This window comes from Argiope bruennichi, chromosome 10, assembly GCF_947563725.1.
Source record: "Argiope bruennichi chromosome 10, qqArgBrue1.1, whole genome shotgun sequence".
Taxonomy (NCBI): Eukaryota; Metazoa; Arthropoda; class Arachnida; order Araneae; family Araneidae; genus Argiope; species Argiope bruennichi.
The window spans coordinates 32,760,666-32,787,585 of NC_079160.1; the positions used below are offsets into that span (position 1 = coordinate 32,760,666).

A 26,920-nucleotide genomic window follows, 5' to 3' on the forward strand; every position below is an offset into this window, starting at 1 on the left:
GCATTACTGTTAGCTACTGTTACAAATAATTGTTATAATTAATATTGTAAGTTAATATTAATATTAAGTTATAAGTAATATTGTAATAAATTATATGATAGTTAACTGTACAAAAAGTTTGCCTAGAATGATATTTTGTCATTTTAATCATTAATATCCCAAAATTTTATTGCTGTAAACTTTTGCTCCTTAGGACGAGAGGTGGTATTCCGTTGCCGTGATGAAGGTACTCGTAGGTCTCCTGTGAAATGGACTCGAGCTGATAATCTGGCTATGCCTCCTGGTTACACTGACAGAAATGGTCGTCTTACCATTCCCAACATTCAACCAGAACACAGTGGTGTCTACATATGTACTTCAGCTGGCCCATCACGAGGAACAACATCAAGTGCACAAAAAGCTGCATTCCTCTCTGTTCAACCATGTAAATATGCTGATTATTGTGACCTTGCCAAAGTTTGGGGGCTTCGTCGCAGATTTAAATAAAATATTGAGGTTATTTACTGGTTAGGGAGTTATTTATAGAAAAATGAACCAGTTCAATAAATAATTTCAGACTGATGCCTCTTAGAGGCTTTTAAATTAAAAAAAAAAGATTTATTTAAAATTTTTTTAGTATTGTTTTAAACCAATTAGTTGAAAGTAGTTATTTCTCCCCTCCGAAAAATGGCTGTTTTTTTTTTTTTTTTTTTGTTTGTTTCTTCTTATGAATTGACTAATTTGAAAAGAACCAAGACTGATTTCCTTTATATATTGCAAAATATTGAAATATAAATGCAAAATATTTTTAGATGTATATTTGTCCCTAGAATTTTAAATAATTAATTTGGATAGAGTTTTTTTTTTATCTTGTGAATTTATACCGTGTTGTCTTAACTATTTTATATATTTAACAATGCGTTTTAATATGAGCTTATATTTATAAGTGGAACTAGCTGTGTTTTTAGTATTAGAAGACATGTTTTATGCTTAATGCTAAGCTTCACGCTTTTTATCATATTTATATCAATTGCTTGTTAATGTTCAATGTATTTTATTTAATTAAATAATTATTACTGGAGACTACTTTTTTGTATGAAATGATAATTTAATCCAGTAAAGAAATAATATTTTATAATGGATATTTTGAAAATACTCTTTCATGCTGTGACTGCCATATTGTATTTCTTTATGCATATTCCTGAACGATATTGTTCCTTTCGTACATTTCCATTCATTAATTACTCTCTACTGTGATATTTTTAATAAATCTATACTTTTGGTTGTGTTCATAGAGAAATATTTGAAAATACCCTGCAATTATTTCCATATAATTTTTTTTTGTTACAGATATTTAATTCTTCATTTAGTATTAATGATGTAAATACTTTTTTTAAAGTCTTTTAAATATTTCATACTTTAAAAAATGCAAGGAACATTTAAAATTTTGTGTTTAATATTCATTAAAATAGAAATGATTTTTATTTTTTATTTCTTGAACTTCAGGAGAAACTTTTATCCTTAGTATTACCTATTTTGCCATTCCAAATGTTTTTGGTTGTATTTTTAATTTTTTTCTAATGAGAAATGTATTGTTTTCTGAATATCTGTTTGAACTGGAAAGAAAATGTTTGCAATAATAAGACATTTATTATCTAGAAAATTTATTTAATTTGAGCAAAGTGTGATGACTTAAGCATGACAGAATCTGTTTAATGTTTCTGTATTAAATCAATTACATTTACAGCTTCGCTGAAAAAATAAAATGTATAATCTAGTTTAAATTTACTAAGCTAGTTTGTGGTAATAAAATCACTTTAATATATATTTTACAACATAACTAATATCCAATATTTTTCAATTCGTGATATCTTACACTAGTCAAGATGAATACTACTTTATGCCTTACAAAATTGTATAACTATTTCAGTTGAAGTATTTAATAATCCGCTGCTTGTTTTGCATTTTAAACATTTATAAAACATTAAGCGGCTTTTACTAGCATTAATTTACTAACATTTAACATGGAAATTAGCCTGACTGTAAAACAATTCATAATGTGACTGATTTATAGAATGGTGAATGAATTTGTGCCTGAAAAAAAATCTTATCTTCTAAATGAATATCCGGCCTTTTTCTAGTTTCAATGTATTAACAAAACTGACCTTGCTCTGTAGCTGTTCCTTTCTATGGAACGTCTTTCCCGTCCAGTAATGTTGGAGGTATGACTCTGTTTCTGGAAGTAAGCATGTTTTGCAAGCATGCTATACTGAATCATTTGTACTTTGCATGCTGTATGTGTTTTAGTTGTATTAGATGCTTGAAATGGTGCCATATGAATAAAGTATTTTTTATACTTCAGTTTCTTTGTCATTGATTTGACTTCAATAAAATTTTTACTTGGGCTGGGATTTCTTTCTTTTTAAAAGGTTTTGCATGATGAAACATAGTGTAGTTGCTTGAAGCATTTAATGCTTTTTATCTTCTTTATTTAATGTTAGTATAAAATATTTATTGATGTAGTTTTGATAATAAAATTCGTGGCATCATTGCATGAGTGTGGTTATTATTACAAAACGTTATTAAAGCATGATGTATAATTTTTTTCAATTCAATATGATTGATTGGATACAATAATTTTAATTTGTTTGATTGCCTTCAAAAATTGATTTCCTATATTTGCAGTGATTATCCATATGATGAGTGGAGATGCAAGAATAACTATAAGCCAATTTATTTTTATTTATTAAAAAAAGCTTGGAATATTTAAAAACAAAAGTTTTGTAAGAAAAAAATAATTCTGTTTATCGTTAAAGTGAATAATTTCGTATGTGTTGTTTTTATTTGATATGACATCATATAATTACTTTGTTTCCCAAATAACTTCTGAAATTCTTAGAGATTATAACAGTAATTACAATAAATTAATTCCTGAACATTCTTGTAGATATTTGATGTTTTTCTTAAATTCTCAATCATTTCAATATTTAAAATTTCACAAAAAAAAAGTAGATAGGATAGTTTAGTCACACTGTTTAAAGAAACTGTAAATCGTTAATTATTTTTTCCATGAAGCAGACGGATATTCTCTGCAGAATTAAATATTCTATTTAAATGTCAATAAATTTGGAAATCAGAATTTTGATCTAATATTATACTAAGTATTTGACATGTTTTAATCTCAGTTGTATTTGGAGGAAAAATACAGGAATGGAGCAATAAATCTTTACATTGTCTTATCTTGATTTCAACAGTTTATTGTATAGCAAATATTTTCAATGGATATTAAAAGTTATATAAGAAATAAAATCTTGGAATCTGTTTCACAAACAGTTCAATAATGACAGTTCGATTTATTGCAATAATCTATTTAATATTTCACTCGTGAAAAGAGGGTGCACATTTTGTTTTGTAAAAAAATCAGTTTACAAACAATGATTGTAAATTTAATATTTTGAAGATTATCAATGCATTGAGGCTTATGAAGAATGCTCTTGGAATAAATTTCTCCCCCTTCTCTTTATATTTGTTTTAATTAAGAACTCTAATACTGTTTTTTGCCACTCTCATCTACATTGCTTGTTCTTTCTTCCATCACCATGCTGCCATCTGGACGCTGTCCAATTCTACTAATTGAATGCTATCTTCAGTCACACTAGCTTGAGCTATTTTTGATTATACTTATTTCCAAAAAAACTGTACACCTTGAAGCTTTCCATAATCATCATTTTTTTCTACACCAAACAGAAGCATAGGGGCCACAATAGCTGTAAAGCTGTTGTGCTGTACCCTGGCCACATCCCAGACTAGTCCACCCCAAAACATTGCTTTTGTCTAGCCACATAGCTTTTGGTCTTTCTCTTTCCATCCAATTCATATCAATACAATTCTTGTATTATTATTTTGCAGTATTCTAAGTATACATGCAATGCTATTTTTTAATTTTGGCAGAAATAGGTTTAGTAGAAATTTTATTATACAAATCAATATTTGAAATTTTATTTGGTCAACATATTGTGAAGAATTTTTCTGAAGCAAGTAGTTTAGGGAACATGTAATTTCTGCTTTTGTGAAGTAGTAAGTTTCCAAGTTTCATTACTGTAAAGAAAAATTGCTAATGCTGTTAAATTAAACCTTGCAGTTTTAATTTATTACTTATAATGGAGGCTATACATGATCTATGCATATTCTGTATAAAGGTTTGGCCTTTCTAATTGGGGTTTTTAATCTTTTCATCTGTGCTTCCTATTTTATCTATTGTAACTCCATTGTATGAAAAAATAGCTAATCTTTTCGATTTTATTTTGATTTATCATAAGTAAGTCTTTAACTTTTCACTATATTAAAATTCGAAATTGATTTGTTATTGGATTATTTAAATTTCTCTCCTTGCTTTCATGACATATTAGATGAGGTAATTATACGATTAATAAGTTTTGGTGCACATATTTTCAAAAGGGCTTAAAAAAACATGCAGTAAATTTCTGAATTCTTTGATAACTTTTCAACATGTGATTAGAATTTAAAATCATTAGTCGGGGATCTTATTTAAAATGATCTGTTTTTGTATTATAACTAAATTCATTTCTAATAAGTTTTAAAGAAAATTTGCCTACTATTTTTTCTAGTTCATTGAAAATTGATATATGCTTGATAAAAAAAAAGTTCAATATCTTTTGATTTAAACTAATAAGTAAATTTTTTCTTTCTTGCGGCATTCTTTTGTTGCCACTTGGTAAGCAAAGTTCCTATAGATATAAATATGATATGATACTTTAAATTGTACTTCATGTAAAATTTAATTTTATGTGTTTGAAATTTCTATTGATTACAGTTTATTCTTCAAAATTCATTAAAACTATTTTATTTTTTCCTTATGTAAATAAATAAGACTACTTAAATTAGAAATAATAACTCTTAAGTTTATAATGCATTAAGATAGAATAAAAATAGACTAAAAAAAAAATGATGAATCCAGTTTGAAGATTGTCCTGGTATATTCTTAAATAAAATTATGTAGTAATTTATGTAATAATTTTACTTAATAAATTATGTAATGATTTTAGTTAAAAATAAAATAGCTAAAATTTGAATAAATAAAATAGTTAGTAAAAGTAGGAAAGTTGATATTGAATTTTAAAAAAAATCTTGAAAACTACCACTGTTTGCATTTAGTTTGATTTAATTTTTTCTCTTTCAAAAAAATATTCTCGCTAGAAAAGAAATTAAAGAATCTATTAAAATTCTTTTTAGCTACTTGTATATGGATGTATCATTTGTAATTCTAAATTAGTAATTGATTTTAGTTCATCTACCAAAAACAATTTACTTTCTTTTCTAGTGAAGCCATAATCCAACAACAGTTTTTAAAAATAAATAAATTTAAGTTAAAATTAGATAAAGTTTATAAAGAAGAGGATGGGTAGGACAAATTATATTTAGATATCTAATCCTTTTTGTGGCACATGCTCTTAAAGTTACAACTATTTTAACTTGCAAATGACTTTATAAACGCTTTATTTCTCCTGTGAGGAACAAATAATCTTGCTCCATAATTTATCCTAAATAATTTTTCTATATAAATTCCTAAAAACAAAGAATGAAAAAAAAAAGTTTTAAATTTACATCTAGATTTACCTTACTTTAACTAATATCGTAAAATTTGTAACTGTTTGGGTATTGAAGATTTTCTTGGATATTTTAATAATCAAAAGCGTTTAATTGACTACCAAATGTTTAATTATTTAAGGCTATCGTGTTCTTTTCATCTTAAAATCAGCATTAGTTTTTTGGGACTTCATTAATTTGAAATTCAAGAACTTTGATAATATTTGAATAAAATTCCTGGACAGCTGATGTATCTTACATTAATATGTTATGATTCTAAAAACATTCTGAAAATAAATATAATTGTTCAGTTTAGCATTTTGTTTTTCATGGGATTAATTTTAAATTCTAACTAAAATGTAAAGATACATTTTGACTCTTTTTTTTTCCCGTATGAATCTCCTTAATAACTCCATTAACCTTAGAGTAAAATTCGTAATTAAATTAGTAATTGATTCGCAACAATAACAAAATATTTATTATTTTAATTTAAAAGTTATTTTGGAGAAATTAAAAAAAAATGCATGATTGTAAGAAATATGGAAGAAAAATCAAACTTAATATTGTGCTTTGAGATACAATATTTCATTTTTAGTTTAACTTTTTAATAATAATTTAAATATCAATAATTACCATCCATTAATATAATCTTCAAATCTTGCCCACATAAATTTTTATACTTCGGGATGGGTTTTATATTTATAATCATGCATAATGAAATTTTTAAATAAATTTATTAGTTCTTTAATAACTTGTTATCAATTAGAAATGATCTTTAAATATTTTAAATTGACAAAGTGAGCAAAAAATTTGAAGAAAATGCAATTGGAGTTAACATTGGATTAATCTAAATTACGAATTGCTTTCCAAATTGCTTTTATTTTTACCTAAATCAATAAGGTTATAAAACTTGTATACCCAAATGTAAAATTTACTATGTATTTTAATGTCTAATAATATTGTTTAGTCTTTTGAATTTAAAATAACATTTTATTCTTTATGAATTAATTGGTAAAAGGGAGAGGCACAAATAGAAAATGGCTGCTACAAATACATCTACTGGGAACTGTAAAACTTGAAAGCTGTGCTTTCATCTTGTTTCTTTTTTTGTATTGCCTTATTATTAATCTCAGCAAATCTGAAATAAAAAATGAAAGATTTACAAATTTTATATAAAAAATTTGTCAAAAAGCTCTTTGATACATATCTTGACAGTAAAGAAGTATTTTCTTTTAAATATTGCTTATTGTACTTGATGAATTTAGATTTTAAAGTTAGTTACATCTAAGTAATATAAAATTCATTCAAATGAATGAATAGCTTATTTTATTTTAGAGTTGAACAATTTTTTATTAATTTTTAAATACTTCAGATGTACCTCCCACTTCTCGACCAACACGACCACCAGGAGCCTGCTCTAGAACCGAAGCCACATGTCAAAATGGTGAGTGTATCCCCAGGGCTTATGCTTGTGATGGAGACTTTGATTGTACAGACAGATCTGATGAACAGAATTGTGGTGAGTTTTTCTTCTTCTTTATTCTTATTCCATCTTATTTTAGAAAAAAGTTTTAGCTTTTATAAAAATTGATCCACAATTAATCAAATAATCAGTAATTTCATTAATATATTAATTACCATGTGCTTATGTGTGAAATATTATTAGTCTATTGCTCTAGGGTTTATTATTTTGAAGAACAATAGAAGAATAAAAAAATACTTATTTTAAATTAATTAATTATTAAAAGAAATGAATAACTTATTATTAATTATTTGATAATGTAATACAATAGTAAGAGAAATATCTATTTAACTTATTTTTATACTTTATATGGTGTATTTAAAATTTTAAAGATTTTTGAATATTAAATAATTTTTTCATTTTATCATGATTATTATCAAAGTAGAATAGATTATAATATGCTTAAATCTTACTACATTTTCTGAATTTTTTAAAATTTTTTATGATGTCTATAATTTATTGATTTTTGTTTGAGGTGCAAATAGGTAATGCTTGCTATATTTAACTTGATAGTTTTAATATAGTTGTAGCGAAGAAGGTAGTCATATTTTCCCATCATTTCTGGTTTTATTCTGTCTTGTTAGAATTCTGTACACTTGAATCAATTTATTTTTTTTATGAATTAAAATAGATATAATTTATAAAATTTTGAAAATTAGAAATCATTAAAGAATTAGATTCTTGATTTTAGATATATTGCAAAACTCTTAGAATTATGTAGGATTCTTCAAGCGATGTATTCTGTTTTAGATTACCAGCACCAGTGTCAACCTAATGAATTTCAATGTGATAATAAGAAGTGCGTTCTTAAAGTATGGCGTTGTGATGGTGATAATGACTGCGGTGATAACAGTGATGAGAAATCTTGCAGTAAGTTTTTAAAAAACGAAAAATAAACTTCAGCAATAATTTCATTTAGAGAAAAAGTTTACTGATTGTTTCTTCTGTGCATAGGCCCTAACCCTGCTGGCTCACCTTGTCGTTATGATGAATACCGTTGTTTGTCTGGTGACCAGTGCATACCTAAGAGCTTCCAATGTGATGGCGAATTTGATTGTCAAGATAAATCAGATGAAATTGGCTGTGGTAAGTACTTTTTATTCATGTGGAAATGCTATCTGGTTCTATAGTATATTCCTTTCTTTATAATTTCACATTTTTTGGCAGGGAGGGGTACTCTTTGAATAACTCTTTGATTACACTAAAAAAAAATGATGCTAGCCAAGGATAGTCTACTGAAGTATTGCTAGATTTTGCTTTCTATTTAGATGTTTTGTTAGCAGTAACATTTGGCTTATAGATTAACTTACAGATATTTGATGCTTAAAGTTGCAATCAAATCATTATCATACAAAGTGCTTAAACATAAATTCTTAAGTCCTTAAATGGTTTAAAATTATAATGAATGTTCAAATTGGATTTATCATCTTATAGGAAGCCGACGAAACCCTGCAATTGTTTCATGAAAATGTAATTAAGATTACATTACAAATTTAAATAAAAAAAATTAAATATTGTTATCTATAAATCATTAGTGTAAAAAATTCTATAAAACCTATTTTTTTATTAATGTTTATTCTATGCAACAATTCTATTCTGTTATTTAATAACAGAAATATGTAACTTGTAAATTCATTATTTATTTTAGCTTCCCCTACTATTACACAACCACCACCTGAGACATTGACTGTAGAAGAAGGAGAAACAGTGACTATTATTTGTAGTGCAGTTGGTAATCCAACACCTATAATCAGTTGGAGATTGAACTGGGGAAATATACCTTCTGGACCTCGTGTATCTGTTTCAAGTGAAAATGGAAGAGGAACTGTCACCGTTAGAGAAGCTAGGCAAACAGACCAGGGTGCATGGAGTTGTGAAGCTATCAACAGTAAAGACAGTGTACTAGCTATACCCGATACTATTTTAGTAGTGAAGCGTATGTATTACTTTGTTTGTGTATGTTTAAATTTTATAGATTTTACATTATGAAAACCTTATTACATTTTTATATTATGAAGTATATAGATATAAATAGCTACATTTTAAGCCATGAATAAAAGCTGCCAATAAAACATTGGTGGCTTTTAATAATTTAATGACAAAAAAAAATATTCTTTGTCATAAAGCTGTTTTAAAAGTCATATAAAATATACTTAAAAGTTTCATTTCCTAAATAGAGGATAAATGTATGTATATTTCTAAATTGTTAAACACATCTAATTGAAAAAGCTTTCATTTGCAGCTAAAGCTGGAGTATGTCGACCTCCTCTTTTCAATGAAAAAGCTTCTGTGTCTTCTGACTGCTTGAGATGTTTCTGCTTTAGTGTCACAGAAACATGCTACAGTAGCAGTCTACATGTCATTAAAGTTAGTATTAAACTACTTTTCATTTAAAAAATGTTTCTTAGCTTTTCCATCATCTTCCTTTTTTATATTCTCCTAAATATTTTCTAACAAATGTTAAGGCTTATGTTTGTTAAATTACTTTATAAAGTGATGTTTAATTTCAAAGCTGGTTGCTTTTTAAATTAAATTTTTTAAAAACGTAAATTAAAAAAAAAATTGATTCCAAATAGGAATTTTTTGAAATGCAAAGTGTGTGATTTAATTGCAGAATTAATGTATTTACATATTTTAGCTTTTTCTAGATAAAAAAGTTATATTTGTGCATTTAAAGTGAAATTTTGTGTTTAGTCTTCCTAAGACTTCTTTTTATGATAATGAATTTGATTCATAAAAGTTTCCGTGCCATCTTCCTTTTAGGTTTGACAATGTTTTATTAATACAAAAAGTTAAAAAAAAAATCATCTTCACTTAAAGTATCTCTTTTAAATTTACTGAATAATAATTTTAAAAAAAGAATGTTTAATTTTCTTATTTTGAAATTTGTCTTTCTTTCATATGAATATCAAGGTATGAATTTTTGCTGGATGAAAGTTGTTGGACAGAGATCTGGCATAATTTTATTAACAAACAAAGGATGTTTTCATGATTGTAATTGCCTTTATATACAATTTCTCTTTAGGTTCCTCTTCAAACTGAAATTGCTATTGTTGCATTACAAAAAGATGGTAGAGGTAATTATGAGGATGTTGGTCAGAGGTATACACCAAATCAAAATGCTATTCAGTATAATTCTGCAAACAGAGAATACAAAGTTGAAGCACATGTACGTAATGATGCTCCTCGAGATGTATATCATTATTGGAGTCTACCACCAGAATTTTTAGGAAACCAGGTACACAATAATTTTTTAAATTCCAATGCTTACTAATAAAGGGGAGCAATTCAAAAATGATAATTTTTAGAATATTCATTCTTGCTATGTAAAGATTTTTATTTATCCTTTGTATTGTGTAAGATTTGTGAATTTTGTTTCACTTATTTCCTCGATTCAGTTTATTTCTTATTATGATTAAGCAATTGCTTTTTAAGATTTTTAATAAGTAAAAAAATAGCTTGTATGTTTGTTAAATGATAATTAGATTAATTAAAAAAAATTAATGTAAATTTTGGATGTTACAATAAGCTTTGTTAAAATAGTCAAAATATATTATTTGAAGTTATTAGTCTTATTATATTACTTGTTCTTATTCATATTTTGATTTTTTTAAATTATATATTTGACTATCTTGTGTTTTTATTATATCAAAATTGTGATATATTTTATAACCATATACTATTTAATGTCTGTAATAAAAATTTTTTAAAATTTTTTTTGCTTTATATAGATGTTTATTTTATATGTACTAAATTATATTAATTTTTGCATTTTCTTTTTTAAACTAAGATAATTAAGATTGTTTTTTCATTTTCAATTAATATAAGACGATTTAATTGTGTGTTTATTTATTAAATTTAAAATTAGCTGATTCGTAATTTAGTTTCAATGTGAATTGAATTTTTTGTTATTAAAATTTAAGTAAATTTATGTGTTTCAATCAAAATTAACTGATTTTTGTTTCCACCAGTTGAACAGCTATGGAGGCTACATTCGCTACATGTTTAGATACTCGGCGCCTTTCCCAAGAAGCACTCCAAATATAGCTGATATTATACTAAAAGGAAATGATTTGACTTTGTATCATGTTATGAAACAACCATTTGGACCTCAACGAGATAACAGTGTTGAAGTTCGTTTCTGGGAGGTAAATATCTAATAACATTATTTTGATTATTATGATACTATTTTTATTTGGCAATTCTATTGAAGGAATTATTGGTACTCCCACAAATCATAATGTACTACAAAAGAAACTTGAATGCTTCAAGAAAGTTCTGATAAAATTCCATTTATAAAATAAGAAATATCTTGTAATAAGTAATTTGCATTAAAAGAATAATTTCAATATTTGTAAGTTGTTTTAAGAGTTTTAAAAATTTAAGTTGATACAGCAATTTTTATAAATGAATTGAAATTAATATTGCTGTAAGCCTTAAACTTCTCGAATTTCAAAGAGAGGTGCAGGTTGTAAGGGTATCAATAATGATAATTGAAATATACATGCTGTGATCTTCATTTGAAACAGAAACTGGCCCACAATGTAGAACTTGCATGGTCAGATTTGACCATATTAGTAATGAAATGTTTAAAAATAAGGTTCATTGTTTCTCTTCCTCTGACCTTTGCTGCCAATAAATGTACATAAACTGAGTGCAGCACTATGGAATTGAAAACTTATCACCTTTTTACATATTTTAGATTCTGCATTACAAACTGTATTTAGTTAAAATAATTTTCAATTCTTGCTCAGTAAACTGCTTCTTATACAATAAATAATTTTGGAAAAATGTAATCATATAGTTTTTGTTTCTATTGTGTATTGCAAAAACAACTATTTATTAAGATAAGTGTTTTGGTATAAAGTTTTTTAAAGTATCATTGATGGAACCAATTTCAAACATCCATAAGATTATAATTTTAGACTGTTTAATTATGTTGGTTTAAGTGCTAATAAAGCTTTAATTCAATAAATGGATAATAGCTTGAATGTGTTCAGTTAATGATTAAATTTGAGAGATTTTACTGATTTTTCTACTGAATTTGATTTGTTCATAAACTTGGATAAATATTTTCTATCTTGTATATTTTCCATTTGTTTTGATAGTTTAACATTTTAAAAGGAAGTTTGTGTATTGTAATATTTTATAAAAATTCAAATGAGATTGATGAGGAAAGGTTATTTAATTTTAGAATAGTTAGCATCTTACTTTTTGTTGTTCAGTATTTTAGAAATTGCTTTGTGCTAAAATTTTTGTTGTTTCTCAGAAATACTCACCTGCTTTTTTCAAATCTGTCTTCCACTGCTGCTGCTGAATTAAAATAATGATTAGATTTTAAAAATATTTAGCTATCATTTGCTTGCTGGTTAAACACATTTAAACTTAATCTCTTTATGGGGTAGGCATATTTATGCTTTTTCTTTTTTTTCGTAGTTGTTTCAAATTCACTTTGAAAGAATCAAATTGTTGTTATTGAGCATATTGAGTATTTTTTTAGTATTATTTTGAGATTAAAAGAAAAGAATGTGACTGTTTGCATTTTTAATTATAGGGTGAATGGCACAAAAGTGAAGCTCAAGGTCGTGGTGATGTTTCTTTCGGTGATGTGACAACTCGGCAAGATATTATGATGGTCCTTCAAAATATTGAAGCATTTTATGTCCGTGCTACATACGATGATGAAATGATACATTCCAGGTATATAGAAAGAAACTTTAAATAATTCTTGATTGTTTTTATTATACAAAAAAAATCCTCTTCATATATTTAAGTATATTAAATGTTATTGATAATTGAAATTTTGAATACTTTTCAGTATTCTCAACTTCCAAATGGATTCAGCATCTCTTTCTGATCCATCTGCTCCTCAAGCAGTGTTTGTTGAAAAATGTTCTTGCCCTCAAGGTTATACTGGAAATTCTTGTGAAGTAAGTTCTTGTCTTGAATAGAATATATTCTATAGAATACTAATAAATTGTTTCTAACAGACTGTTTGATGAAGCTCGTGCTGAACCTATTAAATTTCAATATCTGCATAATGAATTTTAATTGTTTTTTTTTCAACCTTATCGATATAAATGGTTTATTATTTTAGGAATGTGCCGAAGGATACTCTAGAAGAAAGACTGGCTCAGGACTCGGAGATTGTGTACCATCTAGGGTTCCTTGCAATTGTCATGGCCATTCCAGTTTATGTGATCCAGTGTCTGGGGAATGCTTGGTAATGAAATATTTCTTATGTCATTTATCATGTACTAATTGAAAGGTTCGTTAATTAATTTTCTCTAATCGAAATGTTGAATGTATAGTATATTGAAAATAATATTGATTTTTATTAATAACCTAATTTTATTAATAAAATATTTAATTACTGTGTTGCTGAGTTGTATTTAAATTATTACTATTGCTAACTATATATTGTAATCATTATTAATATTAAAACCAAACTTTTATATAATGAGCATAAACATTCCTGGGAAAAAATTTTATTTATTGAAGTTCAGATACTTAGCCATTTCTGAATATTGAAATTTCTATCACAAAATCTTTATCATTTTCTTACTAAAAGCAACTATGCATAATAAAATTTTTAGATTTAAAGAAAACTTGAAAAAAATTTTGTATCAAGGAAATTTACTGTAAAATATGTTTCCAAATGACAATTTTTCAAAAAGTTCTCATCCTTAATTATCAAAATTTTGAACTGTTTTTTGCTGGGTTTTTAATTTTTAAATTTTTTTCATTAAGTTGAATTACTCTTTTACAGTTTCAGATTTCTGTTTAGGGACTGCACTCACTATAAGAAATTTTAAATAAAAATCTCATTCAAAACTAGGAAAGAGATTCATAGATCAAAACCTGACATATGACTTACTAGCAATTGTTTATTACTTCTTCATAAATGATTTCTGATCTTCCAAAAATTACTATTGCAAAAAAAAATCAGTGAAGCAGAATCCCCATCTCTGTTTAATTTATATGACTTTTTATGAAGGAAATCATTGGCCGCTTCAATTATTGCAGTAGATATTTTTATGCATTTTTTTAAAAATATTTGGACATTTTATTCAACATATCAAAAATATTTTATATTGAAAGTTTAAGATTCTAGGAAAAAACTTTGGGTTTGGAAATTTGAAATATGGAGGTATCACAATATATTTTTTTTTATAATCTCTTAAGTGCTAATGGATTGAGTATGAGAAAAATTTGTATATATATATATATATATATATATATATATATATATATATATATATATATATATATATATATATATTAGTTCTTTTTAATCTGAATACTGTTGTCTTTCTCTTTTTAATGCTTTTAAATTTATGGAATTGAAAGTCTAATTTTATGAGAAGAGATAGCAAAATTACTTTTTTTTATTTCCTTGTAGAATTGTCGACATAATTCAGAAGGTCGGCAATGCGAGCGTTGCAGGAGAGGTTATTTTGGAGACGCAAGGCGTGGCACCCCTGAAGATTGTCAACCATGCCCTTGTCCATTGATTACCACCCCTAACCAGTATGTAGCATTAAATTACGTTTTAAATTTTCAATGAACAATTTGTTTATTAGAAGATTTATTTGCTTTATATTTTAATTGTACAAAATCATTGCCCTCTTTCATCCTAGCATTACCTGTGTTGGATGGAAGATAAGATTTTTTTTATGCATAATTTTATTCGAGGAAATAATAATTAATTCTAAAAATTTTATTTAAAAATTATAACCGTATAGTTTTAAAATCATTAGAATTATACAAAATTGTTCATTTTTTTCCCTCTAAATTTCTTAGCATTAAAATCCTTCATAATTTTAGCATCGCATTATACAATTTTCTTTTAATTGAAGTAGGTTAAATTCTTTATAACCTAATTTTTGTGTGCACCAATACATACAATTCAATACATTTATTTTTTTAATATTAATCCTATTACTTTGTATGTATAGGCTCAAGTAAAAAAAATTATTTTTAACACTTTTTTTGTACTTTTAAATACTGAAATAAGTTAACCAGTTTTTTTTTCAAATTAGAAATAGAATGTAGACTCATATTTCGTTTGATTTGTTTATACATGTATGAAAATGTATTCCAGAGCAATTACCTATGACTAACATGATTTGAATGAAATAAGTAATTTCTTCTTTTCTGCATTATGTCAGTCTCTTGGACTCCAGAAGTCATGCCTTGCATTCTGAATGGTAACACTAACATAAATATATAGGTGTTTTATTGCATGATGTAATATTCCAGCATGGTTGTCAGACCCTCCATGTGACAAGTCTTTCAAATAGTAATACCTCTTAAATGTATTATAGTAAAGCCCTTCATTCCTTGTATAAAAATGTGATCCCATGATTTAGTGTTTATAATGCCATTATTTGTTCATTATATTATGTAGCTCCTCAGCATGATACCATTCATTATATTAACTGAGAAACATTGCATGGTTACCACTTGTATGCTATTATAAATTATTTTTTCTATTTTATATTGATGTACTTTGTTGGAAGAGGATAACACAATTTTTATCACTTATAAATGGGGAATAAAAATTATTATATGAAGGTACAATTTGATATTTTGAGCAAGCTTTAAAAATATTATTTCTATTACATATGAGTAAGCACCTTTAATTATTATTTTTAACAGCTTTCATCTACTTCAACAAAAGACAGACAGGGAAGGGGTTAATTTTTTACCTTAATTTCCAAAATGACTACAATTTATTTGACTGCTCAATGGCAGAATTGTGAATTTCTGAACTGATGGAAGATTTTTATTTTATTTTAATGAAATTCCAATTTCGAGTCCAGACTAATTTAGGTGTCATTTCTTTAAATAATAGTCACACTATATATGATTGTATCAGAGATAAAGGTTCGATTAGTACATCTTCCTAAATTAAAAAAAAAATATTATATGTTGTATATTTATCACATCTTATTATTGTATATGCCTTCAAACCTTTAACATGGTCAGCCTTTGATTGAATGGACCAATTTCTTTCAATTGGGCTTTGAACTTAGGGAGTTTCACACCATAGTACTGTCCGTTTTTGGTTCTATTCAGTGGTTAAATAGGGCGGAGCAGCCAGGACACATGACTAGATAGTATTAAGAGACACAAAACTGTTAATATTTTAAGAAAGCTATCTTTTTTACCCTTTTAGCACTAAATTATTAGAATTTAAAAAAATGGTTTTAACTAAATCCTAGGGAAAAGTAATTCTTATAATCATTTTTTAAAATCTAATCTTGAATCCCACTTAGATAAGTAACATTTTTAGATAAGTTTTTTTTAATTCAAATTTATTTTTACACTATTAAGAGAAAAAGTCAAAATTTTTCAGACAGATTACTCTGAAAATTATAAAACTAAATGTATAGTTTGTTAATGCATTATTCTTTTTCAAATTCACATTTTATTTAAAAGTTACACCAGGTTTGAAAATACAGAAAAGGGAAAATTCTTTGGTGCAAGTTTATTGGAAATCAGGGTTGTTAACTAATATTTATTTCCAAAGGATTTCCATACTTCCTAAATCGATCCTAACTCTTAGTTTTAACTATTGCGGCTCTGATAAGATAATAATAATAATAAATATATATAAAAAAAAGGAAGACAGAATTTAAATTAATTTCCTGACTAAATTTCCTCCTGTTTTCAAAGCGATTTACAATGTGTATGTAATTTTTTATTGTGATTTTGGTTGTGATGGTTTTATAATATTCATAAATTTATACATTGTCAATAATTTATTATAGTTCTTCATCTATTTACTTAAAAGAAACAATCTTTCATTTTTACATGTGACCTGTTATTGGTTCTATGCATTATCACAAATTTCTTTCAGTATTTTTTTCTGGATTTTGTGTCATGCCAATCTTTTTATTATTTGATTTGATTTTTTTTTTTTTTTTTTTTTTTTTGTAATTATCAAGAATTGTCAAGTTTTGCATTTTTTGTGCAATTATATTTAAATTTTAAATGGGAACTAGGTGTTTTTGAAAAGTTATGTTATTTCACTTTAATTGCAACATTATGGAGCTTAAATTAAGGGCAAAATGCATTTAACGCTACACAAATCTTTTTTTTTTTTTCCCATTAAAAACCTTTTTAATATTTGCTCAAGGTGGTTTACTTCCTTTTCAGCTTTGATAATTAGTGCATTATAAACTAAAAACTGTTTGATAGAAGAAATATGTTTAATATTGTTAGAATTCAATATTATTGTTAGAATTCAATTATTCTTTACAGCTATAATTTTCTTAACTTTTTTTTTTTAATTATTGAGAACATTTTAGTTAACAATTATTGTTATGGATTTTTAAAATTTATTTTTTATAAAAGTTTAGAGAATTTCTTCTGTGCTACTTACATGAAATTAAAAAGAAGTTTGAATGGCTTTTATGAATTGAAAAAAGCCCTTTAAGAAGAGCCTTTATTTGAAAATATTAACATATATATATATTCAAAAATTAATTTTTGAAACTTATTGTTTATTCTAAAACAATACATAATCCAATCTTGTATCTACAATCTAAAATATATAATATAATATTTTTAAGCTATGTGAATTTTTTTCCTTTCTGTTGTCTTATTAAAATTCTTAATCAGGTTCTCACCAACTTGTGTACTTGATACTGATGGACAAGTGACGTGCGATGCTTGTCCTATTGGCTATGAAGGCAGAAGGTGTGAAAGATGTGGGCCAGGTTATGATGGCAATCCTAATATTCCAGGTGGCAGTTGCAGAGTGCATGGTACATACATTTTTCGTAGTTCTTATAATATAGAAAATAATACATTTTTAATATTTTAATCAAAATCATACTTAGTTTGATATTTCTAAATGCACCAAGTATCATCACAATAAATTTTTTTTGTAATTTTTGATGTTAAGAATTGCAGATCAATCTTAAATGTTCAAATTTAGCAAATCTACTGTGCATTCATTATGGAATAATCAAATATGCAAATTTCTCTCTTTTAAATTCTGGAATTTAATAATATTTTATTCAGAATTTTAATTTATTATTTATTTGTTAAGAAATGAGAAGAATGAATTATTTTGTAGTTAATAAAAGAAAAAAAATTGATTGAAACTAATATTGAATCTATTTAAACAAAAAAAAATTAAATTGCTATATATGTACATGGTTGGTTTTGTGCCTCAAATTAGAGAAAAATTTATCATAAATGTTTTCTTACTTTATGTTTATTTTTTTTATTAGCTTAAAAATTCAATGTTATTTTTGGAAAATAATAACTTATATGATGAAATTATCATTTTCAGAGGATTAATAATAATGTCTGAATTATTAAATAAATTGCTATTTTACTATGTTTGTGATTAGTGTAATCATTGACTTAATTATGTTTATAAGATTCTATTGAGGATAAAAACTATGTTTTTGAGATGTTGTCATATGTTTATATATTTATCTGTTTGAAGAAAATTAAAAATTGTTGAATCAATAAAATAAATTAATCAAATAAAAATCAATTTGTATTATTATTAAAATTTCATTTTTTAATTTCATCTTTGATTAATTTTTTTGCAAGGTGGTTTGCAATGTGACCCTGTTGGAAGCTTAACTCCTGATCCTAGTCGAACAACAGGATTGTGTCAGTGCAAGGTATTTTTTTTATATGTACTTAGAGTATGAATATTTCTTTTATTATTGGTTTGAAATGTAAATGTTTATTAACTGTTATATAAGCAATTATATTTACCTTTAACTTTTTTATTTTAGTCATATGTGACTGGAGCCCGTTGTGATCAGTGTAAACCTCACACATTCTATTTGAATTCTGAATCTCCACTTGGCTGCATTGATTGCTTTTGCATGGGCATTACCGAAACATGTTCAAGTAGTACTTGGTATAGAGATGAAGTAAGTATCCTACAATTTTTTGCAATTATAGCTTTAATGTTAGCTGTTTTAGATCATGTACTGTTAAATCATTATATTGCATTGCAGTGATAAGTCTTAATTCTCATTTATTTAGATTATTTTAAGTTTTACAAGCAGTTCTCAAGGTGTGACTCTTACGAACATTCTAAGAAGCTATAATATCAATCAAAATTTACAAGTGGACTCTCGAAATCGAGAATTGGTGTTTAGAAATTTTGCCACTCAACCAGCACAGACGTATTATTGGAAAATGCCACCTTCATTTTTGGGAGATAAAGTAAGATATTTCTTTTTTCTGTTTCTTTTTTTTTTTTTTTTGTTGAATGAAAGATTGTTAAAAAATAAGTTTTTGAGATTAGTACCGAAAACATTATTAGGTGCTTATATCATTAAAAAAAAAAAAAAAACTACCCGTCTACCTTGAAAAGTTGTAACTAGATTGTTGAAACCCCTCCCACAATAATTATTTTTAGAATGTGTTATTTAATGCATATCTCAAAAGTTTAAATGGAATTTTAAAATTTGAATATAATTTCAGTAAACTTTAGTAATATTTTATGCTTTTTTAAATAAAAAAATGAATTAGTTTTTTAAAAAAAAAGTTTCAGAAAAAGATTAAATTGTAACTTATATTTCTTTCTGAAAGCTTATGATATTTATGATGTTTTTATGAAATAATATATTCTAACAGACATCTATTTCAAATGTAAATAAACATTATTTCTTTGTACTGATGGCAGATACTGGAAAGAAATCCAATTTTATGACTGCATTTATTCTATTTTATGCTATAGATAGTATAATAAGTATAAACTTTTGCTAATAACAATAAAAGAAAGAAAGAAAAAAAAGAGCATAAGTATAAATTTAGAGGTTGCTGACTTGGTCTGTGGTAAACTTTAGACTTACTTCATGAGAAAATTATATTATTTAATTCATGTTTTATTTTTCATCTGCATTTTCTAATATATATATTGATATTATAATAATTTTGATTCAATATTGATTTTTTTTCTTCTCAAGGTCACAGCTTATGGAGGAAGACTTAATTATACAGTTATGTATGTGCCAGGAAGTCGAGCCGATCCAAATCTGGATCCTGATGTACAGATCATGGTAAATTGAGATTTTATTTTCAATAACAAAACAATGTGGATTTGTCCCCCCCCCTTTTTTTGTTGCTAATTTTCTTGTGTTGTTTTTATTGAAATTGCTTTCTTAATTTAGGGAAATGGCATTGTCCTAGTATATAGACATCCAGAATTGATCCGACCATCATCTTTACATTCTATTTCCATTCCAATGTATGAGGTAAGAAATTCAAAATTCTTTTGTGATTATTAATATAAAATATTTAAGAATTATAAAATTTATCTCAATTTTTAAAAAATGTTTTATATTAGATTCAGTAATTTGCATTTATTTTTTGATATTCAAACCTTAGAATTTTCTTGTAAATAAAATATAATTTTTGAGGTTACTTATTTAATTAACCTTCATGCCAGTTGTAAATATATTAATTTTCATATTTTATATGAAAATTTTTTATTTTTAATGTATTTTTTTAAAATTTAATATTTATGTAGACATCATGGCTGCGTTCAGATGGACAACCTGCTACCAGAGAGCATTTACTAATGACCTTAGCTGATTTAGATGCCATATTGATAAAGGCAACTTATACTGGAGGAACAACATCTGCAAGGTATTTATTTAAGTACTTAGAGTAGATAATATATTATGATATTACTGCTGTAAAAACATTACATTTATTTTTAATTTGCTTTATCTAGACATTAGTTGGTTGCTGATGTTAGCATTTTTGTTTCATTGGAAGAAATGTATTTTTTTTAATTTAATGAATTAGTTTAAGAAAAAAAATAATTACTACGAATGCATTTTTCTTTGAAAGGTAATGGTATTTCTGCTTTTGTGGTGAAATACTATATTTTTGAAATATTAGGTTTTATTATAGAAGTGTAATGGTGATGGTGATTGAAACATTATAATGATCTACTTGCAACTATGGCAGAGTTTTAGATATTCTTATGTTGATAAATAAATTCATTTGCTTCACTAACTAAATAACTGCTCTTTAGAGTTTCCTTCAGAAACGTAATCCCATAATTCATTTTGGTTTGATGCTAATTATTGAAAGTAATATTTGGTACTTTATATTTTCTACATAAGAAAGTTGAGAAATTTGTCTATTAAATATTACTTCATTATTTATTTAACTCAACTAATCACTGAATTTATTATTTATCTATATTCATTCTTTCAGAACTAGAATTTAAATTAAAATAATTTTCAAAATTTTATGGGAAATATTAAAAAAATAATTTCATATTTTATCTTGAATGCTAGTGTTTGAAACAAAATATTAAAATTATGCAGACTTTTTAAAAAAATTTAAAACATTGAAGCCGAAATTAATTTATAAATTATGATTTTTAGATGCAACAATTCTTTTCAAATTTTCAACCATTTTTTCTAAACAGTCTAGCTGATGTGTCATTCACCATTGCGGTTGACCGACCTACAGATGGGCCTAGAGCTCTTGCTGTGGAACAGTGCAGATGCCCAATTGGTTACTCTGGATTATCTTGTGAAGACTGTGATGCTGGTTATACAAGATCTGGTGCTGGCCTTTATCTTGGTTTGTGTGAACCTTGCTTCTGCAACAGTCATTCCAGTGATTGTGATCCTGAAACAGGAATATGCAGGGTAAATATTTATTTAAAACTATAGATTGGATTGTAAATTATAATTGAAAAGGAATATGCATCTGAGAAAGTTTTTTCCATGGATTTTTTTTATAGATTTACATTGTTTAAGATATGCAGTAGAACAAACTAATATTATGAAGGAAGTATGGAATGAGCCCTGCTGAATTCTAATATAGATCTATTTAAATGATTTAAAAAGTAATTATAGTGGGGCTTGAAAATAGATCATGATTACATACAGCTTTTAAATAGAATTAGTGTTTTTGAAATTTTGTGATTCATTATTAATGACTATTACCATTTTAAATATGTACCAAATTTATCAAAATAGCTAGTACAAAGAATTGATTCCATTTTATTCTTGCCACTGTGGCTTAAAAATGGGAGAGGGGATGTAATAATGTGCCTAAATATTTCTCCAATTGTTGTTGATTATTATTCCAGCCCAGCAGAATATATTTGGACTAAATCACAACTCTTGCTGTGATTTCTGTAATAAAAAAAAATGCATTAAACATATTCTCTTGCACTGTGGAAATAATCAATAGAGCAAACTTTTGAAATAAGTTTGATCTTAATCATCAGTCAATGTCGTCTCTCAAAATTTTGCTCTAAAATAAGTTAATTTTTTTTTGTTTTTACATGTATTAACTGCGACTTCCTGGCATTAGGGAATGAAAACCATTACTGCTGAAAAATCTCTATTAATACATTACAAAAATAAATAAATAAATATTTGAAAGTTGTGTAATTTAAACTTTTCTGTGTTATTTTATACATCATTATGAATAGCTAGTTTAATCTTATTCCATCTGGATATTTAAAATGTTAATTTGATATATTTTTTTAAAGAATTGCCAACATAATACTGGTGGTGACTTCTGTGAAGAATGTTTGAATGGATATGTTGGAGATGCCAGTGGAGGAACACCAAATGATTGCCAGCCAGCTATCGGTGAGAATTTTTTAAAACATATGTAGTTTTATGTAATGCATTTTCTTTGGCAATTAATGGATTAATGAACTGTTGAAATTTTTTTGGCTGGATAAGTTATATACTGAAAGTTGTGTGATGGTATAATTATATCCAAAATATGTTTTGTTTTGAAAATATTTGATAATTTTAAAAATGGGCATTTTATTAATCATTATAAAATGATTAATAAAATCATTTGAAAAACAAAATATTTAGGTTTTTTTTATTGATTATTACTATAACCTCTAAATTATATATTTATGTATGTTATTTCCTTATATTATAAAAACCAAAAATATGTTGCTTTAAATATGACAATTCTATTCTATTCAACTTACTGACAAATTTCAAATTTGTTTGCTTGTTGTAAAGAAACAAAACCCAGAATGCATACTTTCTGCTATACACAATATTAACTGATGTATATATATAGAATTAAAATGAGTCTTATCAGTATTTTTGGTTGCATCGAACTTTCTAAGGGAGACTTAATATCTGATCTCCTTATTATTAGATTTCTTGGCGGTCAACAACCTACTGGAGTTGATCTGACATATGTCAGATCTTTTGAGGATAAGAAACAACAACAAATTATCAGCCAGGTGTATCGGATATATTTTTGGCTTCAAATGGTGTATATAAAATTCCAAAATGCTCAAAATTGGGATCATGCCAGCTAATGGAATAAAAATTAGAATGATATTCCAGAATTGCATTTGTCTTTTTAAAAACATTCATTATATATGTTACAATATGCATCTATTGAAAATTACTAATTAATTTGCTAATAATGACAAAAAATGCTTTATATTTTTGCTCAAAAATTTTAGGTATCTTTCTATTTTAATGTTCATGACATTATATTGTTAATTTTCAATAAGTAGAGTAATTAAGAAAAATTTTGAGCTAGTAATTGAATATATCTGGCGATATCAAGCTACTTAAATAATTATCTTTATTCTGTGGAATTTGCTGAATAGTTTGAAAAAAAGTTTCAATATATATATTTATAGCAATAATATCTATAGTTTATTGTCTGAAAAGTATTTATCATACAAGTTAAAGTTTTTAATTTTTATTATAAAATCCCTTGATAGTTTTTTCAGAGAGTTGTGAGATAGAAATTTCTTCCATTGAAACTTAATTTTTCATAAATTTAATCTGGCATTTCTAATCAGGGACATTATTTACTTTTAATTAATTAATTTTTTTATGTAAACTTTTATATTTGTGTTATTATATATCATTATTTGTAAAGGTGCAGTCATTGAATTTTATGTTTTCAAACCAAATATTCATCACAAACTAATTGCCTTTTAAAAATCTTTTAAAATTAAATTGCCAACTTATATTATTATTATTATTATATTTATCATTTATGTATTTTTCCTTTACTTTAGAACCAACTTGTCAATGTGATTCACGAGGAAGCTTAGGTTTAGAATGTGACTATCGTAATAATTGTCCTTGCAAGGTAAATATCTGTTGTTTTTTTTACAGTTTCCAAGAGATTTTGTTCTTTTTAAGTAGTGCTTATTTTGTTATTTCATTATTTTAGCCAAATGTTCAAGGAAGGAACTGTAATCAATGCAAAGAAGGCTTCTTCAATTTAGAATCTCGTAATCCAGAAGGTTGTGCTCCTTGTTTCTGTTTTGGAGTGACACAGCAGTGTAGTAGTAGCTCTTATTACAGAAGTCAGGTATTTGTTAATACTCTGAATTTCAGAATTTTTTTATACTTAATCCTATACTTAATAAAGGTTCAGTTAAGTATCTCCATTTGATGTGTTATTTCCTTGCATTTTAAAATTTAGGATTCTTATTTTGAAAATTTGAATAATAATATTTTTAAAAAATTCTTTTTTTCTGTTTTATGTGTTTATTTTGTATAAGTTTTTTTTTTCAAATTTTTTAATGCTGACCAATAATATGGTGTAAAAACATTTTGCATTAAAAAAAAATGTTAACTTAGGATTGCCCTTTCACTCTGTATGGAAATCAATTATTTTGACATCTTTTTCTTGGTTTGACTTGAATATAGAGTTAGAACTTTCTTGTTCTTTTCATAAATATTTATAAATTTGTTTATTACAATAAAAAAAAAAAGATGCACTTGTAAGAAGAAATAATTTTGTAACAATGTATTGGATTTTAAGCCCTTTCATGAAATGCTGCTTATATTAATGCTTGTTTATAAATCCTTTTAGTACAATTTCTGCTGGATTTTGTACCTTTAATCTGCAGTAATAAAAAAATTAATCAGCAGTTTTCACAAAAAAGTGTAATTATTGTATAGTTTCAATGCCTGGTTTTGTTGGGAATTATGGCAATTACTAATTACAGAAATTTATTTTTCATTCAGAAATTCCATAATAGGCAAAATTCATTTTCACTTCATGCCTTTATAAGTGTTTAATATCTCTCATTGTTGAAACTATTTATTTAAATATCAATTGCAATTCTGTTATTATTAAATATATGGCAGAACTGAAGTAATTTGTAGTTTATAATTAGCTCTTATTTTGTGAATTTATTCTTATTAGTAAAGTAAAAAAAAAAAGAAAAAAATAATAATTCTAACCAACTGTTTTTTTTTAATTAATTGATTTATTTTATTTTAAACTTGCAAACATCTTAATTATAATAACTTAAAAAAATAATTTTGATTTTTTTTCTCCCCATAAAATTTAATTTCTTTACTTTTGCTAATGTCATTTAAAACCATTTTTGGAATGACTTAAAAACTCTATATAGAAGTTAATATATGGTATGAATTAAAAAAAAAATGTTATATGTACCAATTATGGGAATAATTAGAACTTTAACAAGTACTATAATTACAATACAATGATTGCTTAGTAATTACTTAGTACAATAATTTTTTCTACTCAGTGAACATGTAGATTGCACTTACTTTACCTTGAATTGTCATTATCATAAATAAACTTGAGATCAGTAAATAATTTATAATCTCTTCTTTACCCCTTTGACAGATTGCTATGCGACTGGAAGATCTGGCTGATCCTTACAACCATAACTTCCAGTTAACATCCAGATTCAGAACTCGAACTATTACTGAAGGCATTATAGTCAATCCAAGTCAGAATGAAGTTAGCTTTACATCCTTCCCTCGCGAGCCAGAACAGACAGAAACTTTATTCTGGTCTCTGCCTGCACAGTTTTTGGGCAACAAGGTTTGTATACTTATTTCTAAAGTTTTTTTTTAACTAATTAATATCAGTACAGTGATAATAAATATTCACATTATTTCATTTGCATTTTTTTTTTGCAATAGACTTTTTTCTTCATAAAATATAGCAGTATACTTTTATGACAGCTTCTGATGTAGTCAAAAATTGCCATTTTATTTTAATCCTATTTGAAATTGCATTTAAGGAGTATGAAAGTATAAATAAAAAAGAACAACATATGTTTGTTATGCAATGTTAACTCTTTCTATGCAGAAATACTTTTAGTTGATTTTATATGAATTTAACAATTAGGTTTCATAAAATTTCCTTGTTTTGTTTCTATGATTAGTATGACAATTTTTAAAAATATTTTTGCAAAATGATTGTAATTTTTTAACTAATGATAGTATAAAAATATATCACTCAGATTTATATTTGCCACCATTTATTACCCTGAATTGTGTCACTAAAATTTATTTTGGTTTAATTTGGTCAAATTTTAATAACTTTTTCTTGTCCATAGCTTGCTTCATATGGCGGTAAACTAAAATATACTCAGCAATATTTAGCTGGAGATGGAGGTGATCTGTATGCTGATGCTGATGTAGAAATGACCGTATGTTCTTTTTAATTTTTTTTCTTAAATACTGTTTTATGTGCTTTTTAAGGTATGTTTAAGAATTTTTTTTTGTATAATTTTATTTTTTCTTTACTTATTTAGGGTAATGGAATATCAGTATTTTATGTTAACATTCCAACCTTGAATCCTCAAGAAATCAGAACATTTGAAATAGAATTGAGAGAGGTTTGTACAAAAAAATTCTTTGAATTATTTTTATTAAATGTTTTTAAGTTTAAAGTTATAATAAATGTTATTTGAAATCTTAAATAATTTTTGATGTATAGTCATTTGTATTGATCTTTTAAGTTTAATTTTTATAAAGCTTTTTATTTGTATGGATTAAAAAGTGTTTAATTTTTTTACAA

General features: G+C 25.7%; 1 protein-coding gene across 28 annotated transcripts in view; it reads left to right on the top strand.

Moving 5' to 3' along the window:
* Positions 1-26,920, top strand: part of LOC129987967 (basement membrane-specific heparan sulfate proteoglycan core protein-like) — a 273,803-nt gene that overhangs the window by 193,691 nt on the left and 53,192 nt on the right. For all 28 annotated transcript variants that reach the window (XM_056095992.1, XM_056095993.1, XM_056095995.1 and 25 more), the window contains 26 exons: positions 194-424; positions 6,959-7,105; positions 7,859-7,978; positions 8,063-8,194; positions 8,757-9,044; positions 9,351-9,475; positions 10,134-10,346; positions 11,080-11,256; positions 12,663-12,808; positions 12,927-13,038; positions 13,206-13,331; positions 14,511-14,638; positions 17,738-17,883; positions 18,686-18,759; positions 18,877-19,017; positions 19,133-19,315; positions 20,062-20,154; positions 20,266-20,349; positions 20,625-20,743; positions 21,540-21,765; positions 22,620-22,722; positions 24,144-24,217; positions 24,302-24,442; positions 25,736-25,936; positions 26,457-26,549; positions 26,655-26,738. In XM_056095992.1, the coding sequence (XP_055951967.1) occupies positions 194-424; positions 6,959-7,105; positions 7,859-7,978; positions 8,063-8,194; positions 8,757-9,044; positions 9,351-9,475; positions 10,134-10,346; positions 11,080-11,256; positions 12,663-12,808; positions 12,927-13,038; positions 13,206-13,331; positions 14,511-14,638; positions 17,738-17,883; positions 18,686-18,759; positions 18,877-19,017; positions 19,133-19,315; positions 20,062-20,154; positions 20,266-20,349; positions 20,625-20,743; positions 21,540-21,765; positions 22,620-22,722; positions 24,144-24,217; positions 24,302-24,442; positions 25,736-25,936; positions 26,457-26,549; positions 26,655-26,738 (3,707 nt within the window). The remainder of the gene's footprint in view (positions 1-193; positions 425-6,958; positions 7,106-7,858; positions 7,979-8,062; positions 8,195-8,756; positions 9,045-9,350; positions 9,476-10,133; positions 10,347-11,079; positions 11,257-12,662; positions 12,809-12,926; positions 13,039-13,205; positions 13,332-14,510; positions 14,639-17,737; positions 17,884-18,685; positions 18,760-18,876; positions 19,018-19,132; positions 19,316-20,061; positions 20,155-20,265; positions 20,350-20,624; positions 20,744-21,539; positions 21,766-22,619; positions 22,723-24,143; positions 24,218-24,301; positions 24,443-25,735; positions 25,937-26,456; positions 26,550-26,654; positions 26,739-26,920) is intronic.